We start from the raw sequence: 18,566 nt of genomic DNA on the forward strand, positions 1-18,566 counted from the left end.
TGACATTGGGTTGCACAGTTTTCATTTAGGACACTTTTTTTCATACACGCACACATACAAATGCACGCATTCATAGGCACGCACACATACACATGCACACACTACATGCTTATACACTGAAAAAAAATATTTTTGCTGCTTGTTCAAATTGCTTGATTAAAATGATCTTAAGCAACACAATTGCTATACATTTTGTCCAAACTTAATTTGATTGTGTTCAATCTGCTTAAATATAGGTAACATTTAAGTTTACTTAATCCATTTGTGTTGGATTACATGAATGATTTGTGTTGCATCAACTGAAACTGGGCGGTGCTTGTTAGTTCCCAGCATGCTTTGCATATGGCTGAATTAAGAGAGAATAAATGTTAAAATGAAGTGTTATTTTATGTGTTTTTGAGAAAATTAGAAAAGGGGAAGACTTGATAGTGTGTAATTGTGTTTAATGTTCAATTATATTCAAATTATTAGAACCATTTAAATTACAGAGGGTTACCATTGTGGAGAAGAGTGGAGCATTTGGTTAGGTTGTGGACTGATTCAACAACACTAATAGTAAATGCTTTGGCTGAAAGAGTGTGTAAATTTAGCATTTAAGATTGGTTCATTCACTGATTCAGATTTATCAATTTATATTTAGTATAATTTACTTTGTTGATTGAATATGAATAGTCTGTGTTCGTCTGTGTTGTTTGAGCATGAATAGTCTGTGTTTAAACGTGAATAATCTGTGTTGATTGAACACAATTGTGTAAGTGGCTACCAAAGCAAACAATTTGTGTGCAACCAATGTCCAGTAAATCCAATGAATTATTTTTTTCAGTGTATACGTGAAAGAGTAACGCCCATCCGCTTCCCAAGTTTCATTAAAAATCATCCCAATCCCCTCTTCTGCTGTCTAACACTTCTTTCGCCATGTATTTGTTCGTTTCTTTTATTATTTTATGCAATCCAAAACACTCTAACCTGCCGTGCTTCGTATCTCTCTGTTCAAATCCTTCCTTCCCGCGCTGCTGTCATTTGCAGATGGAAAGCATGAAATTACCGTAATAAGCCGTATATTGCCGAAAAGTGCATGTTGTCTGCTGTCAGAGGCAATTTGAATGGTTTTGATAGTGCAAACGGTTGAAGAGTTATGGTAAAATGAATACAGCTTGCTGGTGTCGGAGACGACACAGCCGGTTCTAAAGGGTTAAGAAAAATCTAACTATTGGTATCATCATCGCCGATATCATTCTGAATAATCTGCTATCGGTATCGGCAGAGAAATTTCGTATTGGTGCATCTCTAATTTATTGTCATAAAAATATAACCAGGTCTCGATTCCCAGCTCCGGTCATGAATGAGCACAAACAAATAAGCGTTATGAGAAGTAAACAAATGAAATATGGTTGAAAATAAGTCGGTCCGCCTTGGACTGGTTTACAATGTGATTTCAAGTAAGTAGTTTCGGCTGGACTACGTGTTTTCAGCTGATCATCTAAGACAGGATAAGTCTGTTATACATGCTAAAATAACGGAGATAAACAAACTACCAAACCATGTTCATTATTATCTCAAATAAATTGAAAGAGTTTTACATATTCCATCCAGACGTTGAAGATCGACCCGTTTTCAATGTTGAAAAGTCGTAATTAGACATTGAAGATTTACGTAAATACAACGTCTAATAGCAGGGCATATACAGGAATCATGGAGTTAAATTTAATACCTTTTAAGACCTTTTTTAAGACTCTTTCAAGTTTCCATTCATTTTAAGACCTCATCGCCACTTCAAGTTTTAACCGGTTACATCGGCGACACTTTAACTTACATTTACTATATATTGATTGTAAGAACAGTCTTAGTTTGTGATAATTCCTTATCAATGCAACATAATTCAGAAGGGTGGGGACGAAGCAAAAGAGAATTAATTGACAAATTAATACAATTCTTTGGACAAATATACATAATGAAAGGTTGTTACAAAATTTAAAGGTGCAGTGTGTAATTTCTAGTGGTGAGGTTGTGAATTGCAACCAACAGAAGTTACGGTGGCCGACAGGAAAATATGAGGTTTCTTTACAAAGATAAATTAAGAAATTAGGTTTACTTGATTATTCAGTAAAATATTATTGTTACTTGTTCATCATTGTGTCAGTGTTTTATTCGCAGACTTTAGCTACACTAAGAACAACACTAAGAAGGGTGTTTTGTCTGTTCAGGGCCACTGTAGAAACATGTCAGTGTAAGCGGACCCGCGGTGTGTGTAGAGGGAAATGGCTCATTCTAAGCTTTATGATGGTTCATTATGTAAGGTCTTTAAACACCACTCAAAACATAGTTATGAATATGATATTGCATTTCTGTCAACAGATCCTCCTAAATTTTACACAATGCATCTTTAATACCTTGGAAAATGGCATATAATACTTTTCAAGGGCCTTAATTTTCTCTAAATTGATTTATCAACTTTAAGACCCCGCGGACACCCTGAATAGACTACTTTGCTAGCTGGGCCTGGACAAGCCGCCCTCCAAAACACAAGCACACATTGGAGTGGATCTGCTGCTGTTTAACAGAGTGAAGATCTAAGACTTGTTTATTATTATGGGCTGGATCTGGTCCCAGTCTGCTTGTTTGGCACAGATACAACACTCGACCGAACGGAGTCGTAAATCTTCAATAAGACACTTATCACCGGGGAATCCAGCGGCCCTTTGACAAACAAGCTCACAGATGTGCCCTAAAGTCATCAGTTTTCCTCTCTTCACCATCTTTTGCTCAGCTGTCACCGTCATTCCAGCAGATGTGAGAGGGAATTTACTCTTATTGTATGCATTATTAATGTAGGAGTCAGTCGGAGGGGAGCCATTGTTTCTTAGATTTCATCTGGTAGACCTTTTATTACATTAAAGCCTGGTTTTACAGACAGGGCTTAGATTAAGCCAGGATTAGACCTTAAATTCAATTAGGACATTTAAGTAGCTTTTATAAACATGCCGTAGAAAAAAAGAAAACATTACTGGTGTGCATCTTGAGACAAAATAATGGCACTGACATATTTTAAGTTAAAACGGCTCAAACACGCATGTTAGTCTGGGACTAGCTTAACCCTCATCTGTGAAACCAGGGATAAAAATTGCATGTTTGATAGAATTAGTACGAGCTAAGGATGGGCGATTATATTATCGTTTGCGATATACCGGTAACAGTGATGGAGTCCCTATTCTCTGGACTCGAGTCCGACTCGAGACTCTATTCTCTGGACTCGTGACTTGACTGGGACTCGCAGACTGATGACCCATGCCTATTGTATTAATAGTAGTAGAATTCATAGTAGTATCATTATCTTGTTAGTTTTTTACATTTCAAACTTGTAATTGATTTGAATTATAATTGTGTGTAATTATTATTGTGTGTTCAGTTGCACTATTTAAACATTTATTCAGAAGAAACGTACAGTACAGGCCAAAAGTTTGGACACATTACTATTTTTAATGTTTTTGAAAGAAGTTTCTTCTGCTCATCAAGCCTGCATTTATTTGATCAAAAATACAGAAAAAAATGTAATATTGTGATATATTATTACAATTTAAAATAATTGGTTTTCAATTTATTATACTTTAAATTATCATTTATTTCGGTGATGCAAAGCTGAATTTTCAGGATCATTACTCCAGTCTTCAGTGTCACATGTGACATCCAGTCAATCACATGATCCTTTAGAAATCATTCTAATGTTCTGATTTATTATGAGTGTTGGAAACAGTTCTGCTGCCTAATATATTTGATGAATAAAAGGTTAAAAAAACCTGCATTTATTCAAAAAAAAAAAAAAAATGTTTTTAATATAAATCTTCTTTATCACTTTTTATCAATTTAACACATCCTTGCTGAATAAAATTATTAATTTATTTAAAAAAAAATAAAGAAAAAAATTACTGACCCCAAATTACTGACCAGTAGTGTATATTGTTGTTATAAAAGATTTCTATCTTGAAAACATTTGCTTCTTTTTTTTTTCTTTTCTTTTTTCTTTTTCTTTTTTTTATTAATCAAAGTATCCTAAAAAAGTATCACAGGTTATGAAAAAATATTAAGCAGCAGAACTGTTTCCAACTTTGATAATGAATCATCATATTAGAATGATTTCTAAAGGATCATGTGATAGACTGGAGTAATGATCCTGAAAATTCAGCTTTGCATCACCGAAATAAATGATAATTTAAAGTATAATAAATTGAAAACCAATTATTTTAAATTGTAATAATATATCACAATATTACATTTTTTCCTGTATTTTTGATCAAATAAATGCAGGCTTGATGAGCAGAAGAAACTTCTTTCAAAAACATTAAAAATAGTAATGTGTCCAAACTTTTGGCCTGTACTGTATATATATATCTGCAACTTTTCCATTTCTGCAAGGACTGGTATTTGGATTTTTACTTTTTGTTTATTCTTTTATGTAATTGGTATATTACTGGATTTGATGATGGGTACGTTTGACTTTATATCAGTGTTTGTGTTTCTGAAGCTCAAACAGTGGTGAACGGTACTGTATTTATATCGTCATTGCTATCGTTATCGCAATAAATACCAGAAAAATATGGTGATATAGTTTTAAATCCATATCGCCCATCCCTAGTACGAGCATTTTATTATAAGGCAGTCTGACATATTGCTGTCGACTGTGGGTAAGTTATCTCCTCTTGGTCGTGACCTCTACAACAATCTCTCTATTCTCCACATCATGTTGTCATTTCTTTCCCTGAAGTGTCCTTGTAATTTATCATATGGTGAGATAGTTGGGCATTATCCAAGTCTACTCGATTCTATAATGGTCTAGCTTTGTAAATCTGGTTTTAAGTCCCGTTTGAGGCCAGTGCTTGTGTGTCTGTAACGTCTTGTTCTCTGTTGGCTTTTCACTCATGAATTAATGATGATTTATCTTCCTGAAATGGCCAGTCAGTCCCTGCTTAACTTCTCAAATCTCTTTTCTTTGTTCCACCAACAGCGCCGGTCCCAAAGGAGACAACATCTATGAATGGAGGTCAACTATTTTAGGACCACCGGGCTCTGTGTATGAAGGAGGCGTCTTTTTCCTTGACATCGCATTTACACCTGACTACCCATTTAAACCCCCCAAGGTAAGAGCAAAGAAGCATGTGGCATATAAACACACATTGAATTTGGTGGATCACCACTATGGGTTTTTAATTGGGGGGGTGAATTTTTAGTACATGTTGTGTGATCAATATACACTTACCATCTTTCAGCCAAATAAAAAATAAATCCATATCTGTCAACAACTAATGAAGTTGCAATCTTCAGCCAATAGGTGGTGAAAAGTGACCAAAGTGAAAATGAGTGAGTGATCGACTGAACCGATTCATTAAAGCACTGATATTTTGAGTGAATTGAATCATTCATTTGATTTGTTCAAACACACCGTTGTGTGTTGTTCAGAGAAACGCTGATCACTGATTATTGTTTGGATCTGTTTTAGTGATGATTCAATATTATAGTTGCTTTTTTTTTTTTTTTTTTTCATTTTATATAAATTGTAAAATTAAACGTAAAAAAAATAAAATGATAACATGGGTAATTTATACTAAAATACATGAGTAATTATGGGTAATTCATGTTTAAAAAATGGTTAAAAACTGCACTTACAGCAGTTATATATTATAATATAAAGTTTTTTATATATTTTTAAGTTAAATGAAACCATATACTCGCATTTTTTTCATTTGATATAAATTGTAAAATTAAACATAAAAAAATTAAATGATAACATGGGTAATATATACTAAAATACATGAGTAATTATAGGTAATTCATGTTTAAATAATGAAAAATAATAATTTATAATTATAATTAAAATTAAAGTTTTATATATATATATATATATAACTTTAATTTTAATTATAATTATAAATTATTATTTTTCATTATTTAAACATGAATATATATATGTATACATATATATATATATACACACACTTAGCATTTATATATTATAATATAAAGTATATATATATAACTTTATATTATAATATATAATTGCAGTGCAGTAATATAAGTGCAGTTTTTAATCATTATTTTTCATTTTTTAAGTATGAATTACCCATAATTACTCATGTATTTTAGTATAAATTACCCATGTTATTATTTATTTTTTTACATTAAATTTTTACAATTTATATAAAATGAAAAAAAAGCAATTATATAGGGCTGTCAAACGATTTTTAAGTTAAATGAAACCATATACACGCATTTTTTTTTTCATTTTATATAAATTGTAAAATAAAAAATACAAAATTATGCTGGACTATAATGATAACATGGGTAATTTATACAGATCTACATGGATAATTGTGGGTTATTCATGCTAAAATAAATACATGGAAAGAATTTAAAAACTGCTCTCACAGCAGTTATATGAATTTTATTATATTCAAATTCTACTTCCTCCGTCAAATTACAATTGCTACTTTCAGTTCACATTCAGAAGCTGAATTGGAATTTAAAACATTAAACCGATGCACAAACCGGCTTCACAGGTCACCTTGTTTTCTTCACACACATACCCCCCCCCCCCCCCCCCCCCCCCCGTCCTGTAACACCGCTTTCAATCTCTCTCTAAACTCTGTGTAAAGTAGGATGTTCATTTGCAGACGGCCACATTATGTCCTATATGCGTTTGTTCTTTGGGCTCTTGTGGGTTTGTAGGTTGTCAGGATGAAGGAAGTTGTTCTGGTGGCAATTAAACTGTCATGAATCTCAAGGCAAGGAATGTCAAGGTCCATTAAAGGCTTGCCCTGAAAGCCTCAGGCACGCACACAGATGTCTCGCACACACACACACACACCGAACATGCTGATGCTTTTTTTTACTTCCTGTAGTTCATACAGAGACGTAGTGGGGCATGACCTCAGATATTAACCACAGAAAAGATCCGGTGGGGAATTCACTGTGCTCTGATGGTGTCGCTTGTTTTCTCACATCTGAGATTCAAAGAAATTATTATTACTGCTAAAACACACACATAAAATTTGCAGTTTGCATGGTACAATTACCCATCTTGCAGGCCGGTTCTTTGTGTTAAGTTGTAATGGATATTGTATACCAACCACAATCTGGCAAATTCGCACACAACCTAAATGTGACCCTGGATCACAAAACCAGTCACATGTCGCACTATTTGTGTCAATAGCCTGGATTTTTCTTTTATGCCAAAAATCTTTAGGATATTAAGTAAAGATCATGATCCATGAAGATATTTTGTAAATTTCATACCGTAAATATATAAAACAGTGAAAGTGAAAAGGGGCGGAGCTGCTCGATATGTCCCGCCTTGTGCGTTTCAAAGCACTTCAGTGGGCCTTTAACTATAACAACCCCGGCTAGCGGTTAGCATGCATCAACTAATAACATGGTGCACTAATGTCCTCACAAATTAAAAGTAGCTGAAGAAGACTTCAATATCAATCCTGTCAGCCTTCCGGTTAACTTCTCGTCCTCTCCCAGGTAACGTTCCGCACGAGGATCTACCACTGTAACATCAACAGTCAGGGCGTGATCTGTCTGGACATCCTGAAGGACAACTGGAGTCCCGCTCTCACCATCTCGAAGGTGCTGCTGTCCATCTGCTCTCTCCTCACAGACTGTAACCCAGGTGAGACTCCAACACTCCAGGCTCAAGCCTCTACACACACTTCGGCAATTTTGGAAACTACATTTATTTATTTTTTCAATGTTTTTGAAAGACTTCTGCTCACCAAGGCTGAATTTATGTGATCAAAAATACAGTAAAAACAGTAATATTATGAAATATTATTACCATTTAAAGGGACAGTTCACCCAAAAATGAAAATGCTGTCCTCATTTACTCTCCCTCATGTTGTTCCAAACCTGTATGATTTCCTTTCTTCTGCTGAACACAAAAGAAGATATTTTAAAGAAGGTTGGTAATTAAACAGTTGCTGGTCCCCATTGACTTCCATAGTATTTTTTTTTTTCCTACTATGGAAGTCAATGGGATCCATCAGTCGTTTGGTTACCGACTTTCTTTAAAATATCTTCTTTTGTGTTCAGCAGAAGAAAGAAAGTCATACAGGTTTGGAACAACATGAGGGAGAGTAAATGAGGACAGCATTTTCATTTTTGGGTGAAATATCCATTTAAAATAGCCGTTTCATATGTGAATATATATATATATTTAAGATGTAATTTATTTCTGTGATGCAAAGCTGAATTTTCAGCATCTTTACTCCAGTCTTCAGTGTCACATGATCCTTCAGAAATCAATGTTGAAAATATTTTTTAAAGGGGAACTGAAACGAAATAGGAAGTAAAGGTGATATAACAGATGTGTTATCTAACAGTGATGTTAGTCTATCGTTTTGTTACTAGGGCGCAGCCATCTCTGAGCTTAATCTGAGCTTAAACGGTCTGTGACGTCACTGGCATGATAGGCTACCTTGACAGCTCCAGCAAAATGGCATATCAAGAGCATAACAGATCGAGAGGGCAATGCAAAAATCTGTCCAACAAGCGAATATAACACCATCAAGGACCGAATAACCTGATTGCAAAATGACTGTGGCATAAATGTGAGCACGGCGGGTCCTGTAAACAAGTTTCACTCACCCCTTAGCTGTTATCGTGATGTTCACCTTCACCGCTTCTTCCTAAATGAATCCGACATCGGGGATGCTATCCAATATAAGCAATATCCATCGACGACACCCGCAAGATATGTTAGTGTGATTTCAGCCGCTTTCAAACTGTGCATGAGAGACGCGGCGGCACGCCTTGCTAGTTTAAATTTGACGAGCGCAAAACACAAACATTGCCTAAACACAATCCTCAGACAGCCAGCTGTCGCAGCGAGTGCACTAAACTAAAGTCTCTTTATCGTCTTATTGCATTTAAGGCGACTACAGGTGAATAGGGTAAAATTTTTAAATAATAGATATCACCATGAAACTTCCTCAGTTGGTTACTTACACAAGTATATAAAAAAAAGTATTACAAGTTTGTATGTTTAATTATGCAAATTAGGCATTATCTCATTAGATATGCGCGATTTTGCATATATTTTCGGTAGTTAGATCTGAACATATGATAAAGCCAGGTGCAAAATTATTTTTTCATTTTGTTTACACACAAGATGAAAAAAATAAATTCAGGATATATGCTTTCATTACCTAGGAAATCAAAATATACTGTCCATAGCCTTGAAAAATAGATTTTCACCATATTTTTTTGATTAAAATGTCACATAAATCAGGCCAGGAATGATTTATTCAACAAATCCCTCTGAAAATATCTTCAGAATACTGCTAAGTGTATAACTGGATAGTGTGGTGTACATAAACTGAGATGTTTGTACTGGAGAATGACAAAAAAACTCATTTTGAAGAAAACGGCATTTAAAGATTTAAAGAGCTCTAAATGAGATTTTGTCGTTAGCTTTAAACATTCATGTCCTTTGGACATTCACGATTGGTTACTGATAAACAGGAAATGCTCATATTTGGGATAGCGTTGTGCAGGAGACTCACGGTCACGGCAGACTTCAGTGAACAGACGGATCTCGGCGTGTCATGTTGGAATGCTAACTTCTTGGTAAATCCGGGATAAACTTACCGCCGCAAGTAAGGGATAATGTATAAACCAGGCGGTTGTTATAGCGCCTATAAATATATAAAACATTTATTTTTGTGAGTGAATGCAGCCCAATCGCGAACATAAATGGACAACTTTAAAGGAGATTTTCTCAATGTTTCAATTTGTTTGCACCCTCAGATTCCAGATCTCGGACAAATAACAATCCTAACAAACCATACATCAATGGAAAGCTTATTTATTCAGCTTTCAGGTGATGTATACATCTCAGTTTCAGAAAACTGACCCATGTGACATATATCGGACAATACTGATATGGTGGCCGATAAATCATGCATCCCTTAATACCGTATATACCTGAATATAAGACGACCCTGAATATAAGACGACCCCCCTATTTTCTAGACTTATTTTTGGGACAAAAATAGATTTTTGTGGAAAAAATCTGGTTTTCAACAGAAAATAATTGTATTTGAAAATTGTAGTGATAATTCAATCTCTCTCTTCCAGCAATGCGCGTTGCACCTTTCTCTCTCTCTCTCTCTCTCTCTCTCTCTCTCTCTCTCTCTCTCTCCTCTCTCTCTCTCTCTCTCTCTCTCTCTGCGTCTCGCGCGCACACCTCTCTCTCTCTCTCTCTCTCTCTCTCTCTCTCTCTCTCTGCGTCTCGTGCGCGCACCTCTCTCTCTCTCTCTCTCTCTCTCTCTCTCTCTCTCTCTCTCTAAAATTGCTTCTCTAATTTTACATGCAAGTATAGCCGAAATCACAGCACAGATATTGTTTTTATCTTATGTGTATTTGATTTCATCAGACGACGGCTCGATTATCAGGATTTTCGTGCAGATTAACATCTTGGAAGGGAAAGCTGGTTTTGTCTTAATGGGTCGCGTTTCAGTCACTACTTCATATTAATTCGTTGTTCTTTCTCCCTTTCCCCCCCGTGATTTTGTCTATATCGCGAATATAAGACGACCCCCCATTTTTCAGCCTATTTTTAGGACAAAAACCTCGTCTTATATTCGGGTATATACGGTAATATTTCTCTGTTTTACTATATTCATGTTTAAATAAATACAGCTTTGGTGAGTACAAGAGATGTCTTTCAAAACCATTTAAACATTTCCAAACTTTTGACACCGGTTAGAAGTGTGTTCCAATCATTGACCCCAAGTATAAGCAGTAGTGTATCCCGTAAGTAGCAGATAAATGTGTTTTGCTGACGAATGTCCTGCTGTCCGCAGCTGATCCTCTGGTTGGGAGCATCGCCACACAGTACTTGACCAACAGAACAGAACATGACAGAATAGCTAAACAGTGACGAAGAGATACGCCACATAAAGCGTGCGCCCAGCATCACCCCTCTCTCCTCGACACAAACACACACTATAACCCCCCCTCAGCCCTTCTGTGCCTCTACCTCTCCCCGTCTGCTGAAAGCACACACACACACACACACACACACACACACACACACACACACACACACCCCAAGTGCAACAATAGATCTGGCCCTTCTTCCTTCAAACTTCCTGTAGACCTTTCTGTGAAGAAAACTGTCCTTTGTTCCTTGTTGACTTGAAAGTTTTCTTTTTATACAAAGAGTAGATTGGGACTTTATTTTCCAATTATCTGAATGTTTGAATTACCTTACTGTAGGTGAAAAGGAATATTATTATTGTTATTATTATTATTATTATTATTATTATTATTGTCCTTCAACTTAATGTATGTATATCCTTTCTTTTTAAGTGGCATCAGGAACAAATACAGCTTATGAACTATTTGTTTTTCTCATCACTGTATAGTGTATTTCTTTTTTCTCTCCTCTCTCTCCTTTGTTAGAAGTCAGTAATATTTCCATGCATGTAAGCGGATGTCGGATCGCATCCATTCAGCTCCAAACTTTGCCCTCTTGTTTTGTTTGTATGTATTTTTTAAACTCAAAGTCATGGCAGCCACTCGACGATAGGTTTGCTTGTGAATTTAAAAAAATTAAAAGGAAAAAAAAAAAAAAAACGTGTACATATTGCTACATGCCACCTCTGGCCAGAACGGACTGTTGTGCACTTGCTTCATGAAAAACACCATAAATAAACACTGTGGCTGAATTGTCCTTTACTGTATGTAGTGTCTTGTGTTCAGTGCATGTGTTTTCAGTTTGACCTTTCTCTCTAGTGATACGCTTCTGTCACATGCGGTTTAAAGGGTTAGTTCACCCAAAAATGATAATCATGTCAGTAATTAACTAGGGCTGTCACTTTTGAGTAGGGGTGTGCCGGTTTCAGAATTGGTGATGACGGTTATGACGCAAGTCAAATGTGACGGTTCGTAACATAACCGTCGTCGTTTTGTACGTCAGAACGGAGGCCTCACTATTGGCCGACGCTGGTCATGTGTGTGATGCTGGCCAATAGTGAGCCTCCGTTCTGACGTTCAACTCAGAAGCGCTGCACTGTTACACTACGTCAACTCACTCAGAGAAACACAGAAGAAAATGAAGAGTTGAATAAAGTCGTTATTTTTGTTTGTTTTTTGCGCACAAAAAGTATTCTCGTCGCTTGATAAACTGAAGGTTGAGCCACTGTAGTCACTTGGACTATTTTACACACTGTCTTTACTAACTTTCTGGGCCAGCAAGTTTCAATCCCATATGGAGGAGTGAGACAGCTCTTCAGATTTCATCAAAAATATCTTAATTTGTGTTCTCTTAACGAAAGTCTAACGGGGTTGGAACAACATGAGGGTGAGTAATTACATTTTTGGCTGAACTAACCCTTTTACATCAGTCACGCTGCAAAATTGGTTTTCTTTAATAAAAAGAACTAGTAGTGATGGCCTGATATGTTTGCCTGAATGATATCTGGATTATCGCACTGGCCTTGTTAACAGATTCACAATTTCTCTTTTCAAAAGTGTAGAATAGTGTGTATAATAACTTGTTTAAAGTCAGCAATTACACAATTCTTAGTATTTGCATGCTTCTCATTTGGCATTAGCAGTCCTGCTCTCTTGATTTGGACAAAAATGTAGAAAAATAGCTGATTTAGTTAGATTTTTTTTTTTATGGTACACACATGGATGATAGAATAGCATTATATCTTATGCATTTTAAACTTGTTTATCTAGTAAATGTGTCATGCAAGAGCTCTGGTTTGTACAGTAGTGACCAAAAGTGACGTCCGGACAGGATATTTGATTTAATGACCCTACAAGTTTGATTAAACCATCAAAATATGAGAATAAATATATATATATTATATATATATATATATATTATATATATATATATATATATATATATATATATATATATATATATATATATATATATATATATATTAAATATGAGGGAAGAACAAAAGGTAACACTTTATTTTAAGGTGACGTATTTACACGTTAATACATGTACTACTTACTATAGTAACAACAGTAAATTATGCATAATTACAAGTAACTTACCCTAAACCCAAACCCTAACCGATACTATGGTTAGTACATATAGTTAATTAATATTACTCAGTACTTATCTGAGTAGGTACAATATAACTACGTCACCTGAAATAAATTGTTCATAATTTCTTTGTATGACAGCCTGGGTAAAAATTATGTTGCACAATTTGTCATGTTTCAATGCGTTATCACAAATAACTCCAAGCACAACTTCGCAATATGCATTTTTAATAATATTTGAATAAAGGGTGATTTTCAATTTTATTTTCCTAGGACTGACATCACTTTTTTGGCCACTTCTGGAAGGTGCTTTTATCCAAAGTTACAGTAAAAGTATCCCTTGAGATAACCATGAAATTATATTATCAAACATACAATATTTTGGCAATCAGACCAAGGTCCGCAAACTCACGTATTCTGCTATTCGCACCACGTCAAATCTTATTTATGGATTTTCATGCAGATTTTTGTTTGAGAGAGTAGAGAAGTGTTGGGGAATTATTTTCACAAAATCTTTTTAATTTTATAATAACTCTATACATGCATTGAAGCAGAGAAAGCTTAATTTTCTCATTAAGATGCACAAGTTTTCCCCCCCACATTTTCTAGTGAAACGATAATGACATACAAGTAGGTTACTAATGAATGAATCAGAGTTCATGCTCTACCTGTTCTCCTGAAGATCTCCTGATGTGAATCTCGGGCCTGATTGATCCGATTCCCTGGAAGGAAAAGCAGAGACTTTCAGGACAGCTTTTCACACAAGCCTAGGAAGAATAATTTAAATGCATGTATGTTTTGCACTTACTAACATTGTGTACCCATTTATAATAATATCATAACTAATGCATTGCTTGTTTTCTCTTGCAGTAGTTTGTATGTTGGATTTAAACACTGAAACACAAAATTATAATTTATGTAAATTGTGTCCTCCAAAACTAATATTTCAAGATAATTACATTGTGTGGTATTTCCTGCAAACACAACTGTTTTAATGTGTGCTCAGCATCAGTCACAAACGTTTTATTCTTTAAAAAAATCTCACCTAGTTGTCTCCTAACTAGCAATGTTTTGTTAGGATGATATCTGGCTTGATCTGCATTTTATGTAAATTATGTGGTTTTTTGTTGTTTTTTTTAAGTAGGTATTCAAATAAATATGTAAATTCTGTCTGCCAAACTAACATTTCAAGATAAATTTCGAGGTGGACTGGTGTTTTGTATTAGTTTTACAGTGTAGATTTCGCTGAAAGCATGTATTAGGCTGATTATATAGGGGCATGTTGTCACAAAAGGTCAACAATTATCTTTTTCCTGGTCAGTAAAGGCAAAAATCTTCAGTGTCTTTAAGGTTTTGTGTACAATACAGAAAATTTAATTTAAATAAATAAATTCATGCATACATTAACATATTTACAACCTATAAAATATTCACTGAAATAAAATAATGTAAACCAACCACGGTCTTCCCTATAGCCAATAACTCTTTTGATTCATGAGTTGCCTTGTGAATTATAATGGATTTTTTGTTAGTTATTATATTGTTACTCATTTGTCAAGCAGTTTTATCATTGTATAAACTTACAAATGTCTGTATTTTCACTCTCACAAAGCAAAGGCACTGAACAGATGATATTAAAACCATTATGGAAGGAAGTTTTTCTAGCAGTAGTATATTATATTAACATTAACATTACACCAAACTAGTCGGAGGTTTTACTAAAACGCAATTTTTTTACAACATTTAAACTCACAGTTCCCGCTCTAAATTCTGATTGGACAGCACTTGCGCGCATTTTAAGGGAGCCGTTGCTTAGCAACAAATAAAAACCCCACTTAGCAAAAACTGTTCTTATTATTATTATTAGTAGTAGTAGTAGTAATAAATGTTACTATTTATTTTACATTGGTGTATTCTAATACTATGATTTTGACCACAAAAATGGTGCCTAAGCAGAACGCCCATTACTTGTGAAATCACGATAAGATCGGCTCGTCGTTTAATAAACAACAATTAAGTTAGCATAACCTACAATCGTATGATCTCAGCCCACATCAACCAAAATGGTTAATATATCATACAATGTCATTATGTCTGATCCACAGTGTTAAAATTAGGAAATCTTCCGATTGGTTTTTATGTTAGTCAGGAGTTCACAGTTCATTTACTATGTAAAATCTTATGATGGTGATCGAAGTTTCTTGTCTGTTCTACAAACTAACCTTTCACACACATCACATCTATCAGCTGTTGGAGACCATAACGATGAGCAAGACATTTTCTCACCACAACTGCCAAAAAGTTGGTCAATCATCGCAAATTTCACACCCCAAATCATAAAATGTCAAACTCATTTACTCGGGTTGATTCAGGTCAGTCCAGTTACAGCCAGCTGTCTTAAAGGAACAGTTCACCCACAAATACAATTATTGCGATTATTTACTCATCTTTCCTTAACCCTATGTGAATAAGGTTAGGTTGAAGTACTAAATTACTTCAAACTGAAACTTAAATTAAAAATAATAATTAAAGCTATATAGAAATATATATTAAAAAAAAGAAAAAAATTGACAAAAGCACATTACAGAATTACCCTACTAAAACTTAATTTAAAATTAATGCAAAATAAAACCTTACTCAAAATATTAATACATAATATAGCCTAATATAAAATAACACAGATTAGCCTACATTTAATTTTCTGATTGAAGGACCAAGAAAAGTAAATTTAACTCATTTACTTACATTTGATGAATGACCTGTTGCAGAATCTTAAACATGTATTATTTATTTTTCTTTGTTCTGACATTTCCAAAATCCTAAAACTTCCCGATTTAAAGGGGAGCAAATCACATCTTTTAATATAGTCTCAGACATTTAGATTCCAGTGTATGATTTTTAACATTTAATAATCATTATGATTCCAATAATGTGGTATGCTTATTAAAGGTTAACATGATCTAATAATAGAGCGGTAATATCTGTGATCCTGACGGCTTCTACACCTGATGACCCGTTCAAACAACCCAGGCCAGGGTCATGATAACACCAGTTTCTGAGAACTTCAAGTCACCTGTTTTCCACTGGTTCACCCATGTAAGGAAGACTGTAGAGGTCTAGCCTGTCCACTAGATGCCAGTATGACTCTCTGTTTATTGTGCTGCATCTAATGGAAATGAGAAATCAAAATGAGAAGCAGCCTATATTTAAACATATCCAGCGTGTACATTTATAACCCAGGGATTTCACTGCAGCCTGAGATATGCGGATTAATGCAGTCAATCATCTACGATAAAGATCAAGATCTGGGTAATAATTCATAGGTTGTGGTGAAATGGCACGCAATAGACCTGGCTGTTGATCTGGTGCATTTAACCACACCTTCTCCTCTGGGTTTGTAGAGTACAGGACATCGTGTCCTAGAGTTCTTCCAAACAGGGATCTGATTAGGAAGAAAATGTTCAGGCTGTGGTGTACGGTACATTATGTGACTTACTTTACTAAACACAGATGCTTAGCTTGTTAAATCAGGTTATTGTTTTGGAAATAACCTTACCAATCAGATTCATGACCATGTTCCATAACCATCAAAACCATATTTTATGATTCATGTCATTTATGGCTCATGTATGCTTTGTCCTGGCAGTGAAACAAGTAGTAGTTGTACTTGAGCTTAGAAAATAGCTGAATACATGTATTGGAGGAAAACAATACAAATACAGTATTTTATGGGTAAAGTTAAAGTCTTAAAGTCCCCCTGTGGTGAAAATCAAGCTTTTAATGTTGTTTATGTGTCTATGTGGTGTTTTTAATATGACAAACCAAGTACAAATTCATAAGTCGACACCATTGCTGAGTATTTTCTCCTTAAAACTCCAGTTCTCAAAAACACGGTTTGAATTATTGAGTACAAGGGGATTTTAAAATGTAATAATGTAATTCTTGTGTGTTAATGAATAAAAACTTTTCTTTCCTACTGTGCCGTTTATCGAGTGAAATGCTTCTCAAGCAAGAACAAATGTTGGGCGGGGCTTGATTTTGTTCATTGGGAATTGATTGGATGGTTGTGGTTTGCTATTGGTGGATCTCATGTGATTGACAGGTTGCCACGCCCTCGTCATCAGAGAAGAGAAGATGCTGTTATTCTGATTCAAGATTAACCAGGAACATGAATTTAAAACAATAATGATGTGCACGGATAATTTATAATAAACATCGCAATACTCCGTTAAAATAATGTCAATTTTGATTTCATGTTGACTTGAAAGTAACAATCACATTCATGATATCAAAAATGTACACTTTAAATCTAAACTGAACATTTTTACTAGTAGCAATTCCAACTGTTGATATCAATAACAGACATTTGCACTATTAACCACGCAATCATTGATATTTCAAAATTATGATTTTTACTAGTAAGAATTGTATTTCTGATAATGTGAAATTGTAATTTCATCCAGTAAGAAATCAATTCTTGATATCAACAATTGAATTTGAATGGCGGCCTATGGTGACATTTAACTAGTGACAATACAATTACCGATATCAAGAGTTATAGTTTTTACAAGTTGAAATTTAATTATTGATATCAAGAATTCGTATTTCCTCGAGCGATGGCGTCATTGTTGATATCAAGAATTAACATTTTTTTTCTAGTGGAAATGCAATTCCCGATATCAAAATTGACATTTTAAAGCTACACTGTGTAGGATTTTCTCCCATCTGGCGGTGAAATTGTTTATGACTACCAACTGATATTACTTTCTAGCCCCTCCCATTCCGAGGGCGTTTTAATACGGTGGCCGTACTATTTCAAATCTGCCGGCAGTCACGAGTAATCTCCCCCTCGCATTCGTCACGGTGCCACTGAGTGTCAAAACGCGAAAGGCGAAGCTTGAATTTCCAGGTATGTCCCTCTTTGGCTAATGTATTTTCAAGATGGAGGCGCAACATGGCTGCCGCCATTCGAGCGACTCGCTCCATGTATTCTAAATAGCAGATTCTACGCTTACGAGAATACTTGATTAGTTGGTAGAAGTAATTACACATTAATGAGCACATATCATTTTGAAAGAACAAAGTGTTTTTAGCTAAGAACCAACTTAAAAAAGTACACAGTGTAGCTTTAACTAGTAAAAATTGTTGATATTAAGAATGCATAACCTGGTGATGAATAAAAGCTAAAACGGCTTGCCATACGGTTTTCGCCTCTGAACGATATCAACAATTGATTTTGAATGGCAGCCTATGACATTTCACTAGTGGAATTAACAATTAAATTGTTGATATCAACAATTACATTTTGTTGATATAAAAAATGTAATTCTTGATATCAATTAACATTTTTTTTCTAGTGGAAATGCAATTCTTGATATCAAGATTGGCATTTTAACTAGGGCTGTCAAACGATTAATCGCATCCAAAATAACAGTTTGTGTTTACATAATAGGCTATGTGTGTGTGTATGGAGTATAATTATTTTCTATATATAAATACAC

General features: G+C 34.8%; 2 protein-coding genes and 1 long non-coding RNA gene across 3 annotated transcripts in view; 2 read left to right on the forward strand and 1 right to left on the reverse strand.

Annotated features, from left to right (window-relative positions):
- The window catches only part of ube2e2 (ubiquitin-conjugating enzyme E2E 2), a 38,512-nt gene extending 26,951 nt beyond the window's left edge, over positions 1–11,561 (forward strand). Inside the window, 4 exon segments of the mRNA XM_079893836.1 lie at positions 5,000–5,132; positions 7,516–7,663; positions 10,857–10,928; positions 10,931–11,561. Coding sequence (XP_079749962.1) covers positions 5,000–5,132; positions 7,516–7,663; positions 10,857–10,928; positions 10,931–10,953 — 376 coding nt within the window. The 3' untranslated portion in view covers positions 10,954–11,561.
- The window catches only part of LOC307172232 (uncharacterized protein), a 381,392-nt gene that overhangs the window by 131,928 nt on the left and 230,898 nt on the right, over positions 1–18,566 (forward strand). The window lies entirely within an intron of this gene.
- On the reverse strand, positions 6,371–15,477 carry LOC307171903. The gene is made up of 3 exons (XR_013823617.1): positions 15,288–15,477; positions 13,734–13,787; positions 6,371–6,992 (listed from the first exon to the last, which is right to left on the reverse strand). It is a non-coding gene; the product is annotated as an uncharacterized lncRNA (long non-coding RNA).

The sequence above is a fragment of the Squalius cephalus genome, assembly GCF_949319135.1.
Source record: "Squalius cephalus genome assembly, chromosome: 15".
In the NCBI taxonomy this organism is placed as follows: Eukaryota; Metazoa; Chordata; class Actinopteri; order Cypriniformes; family Leuciscidae; genus Squalius; species Squalius cephalus.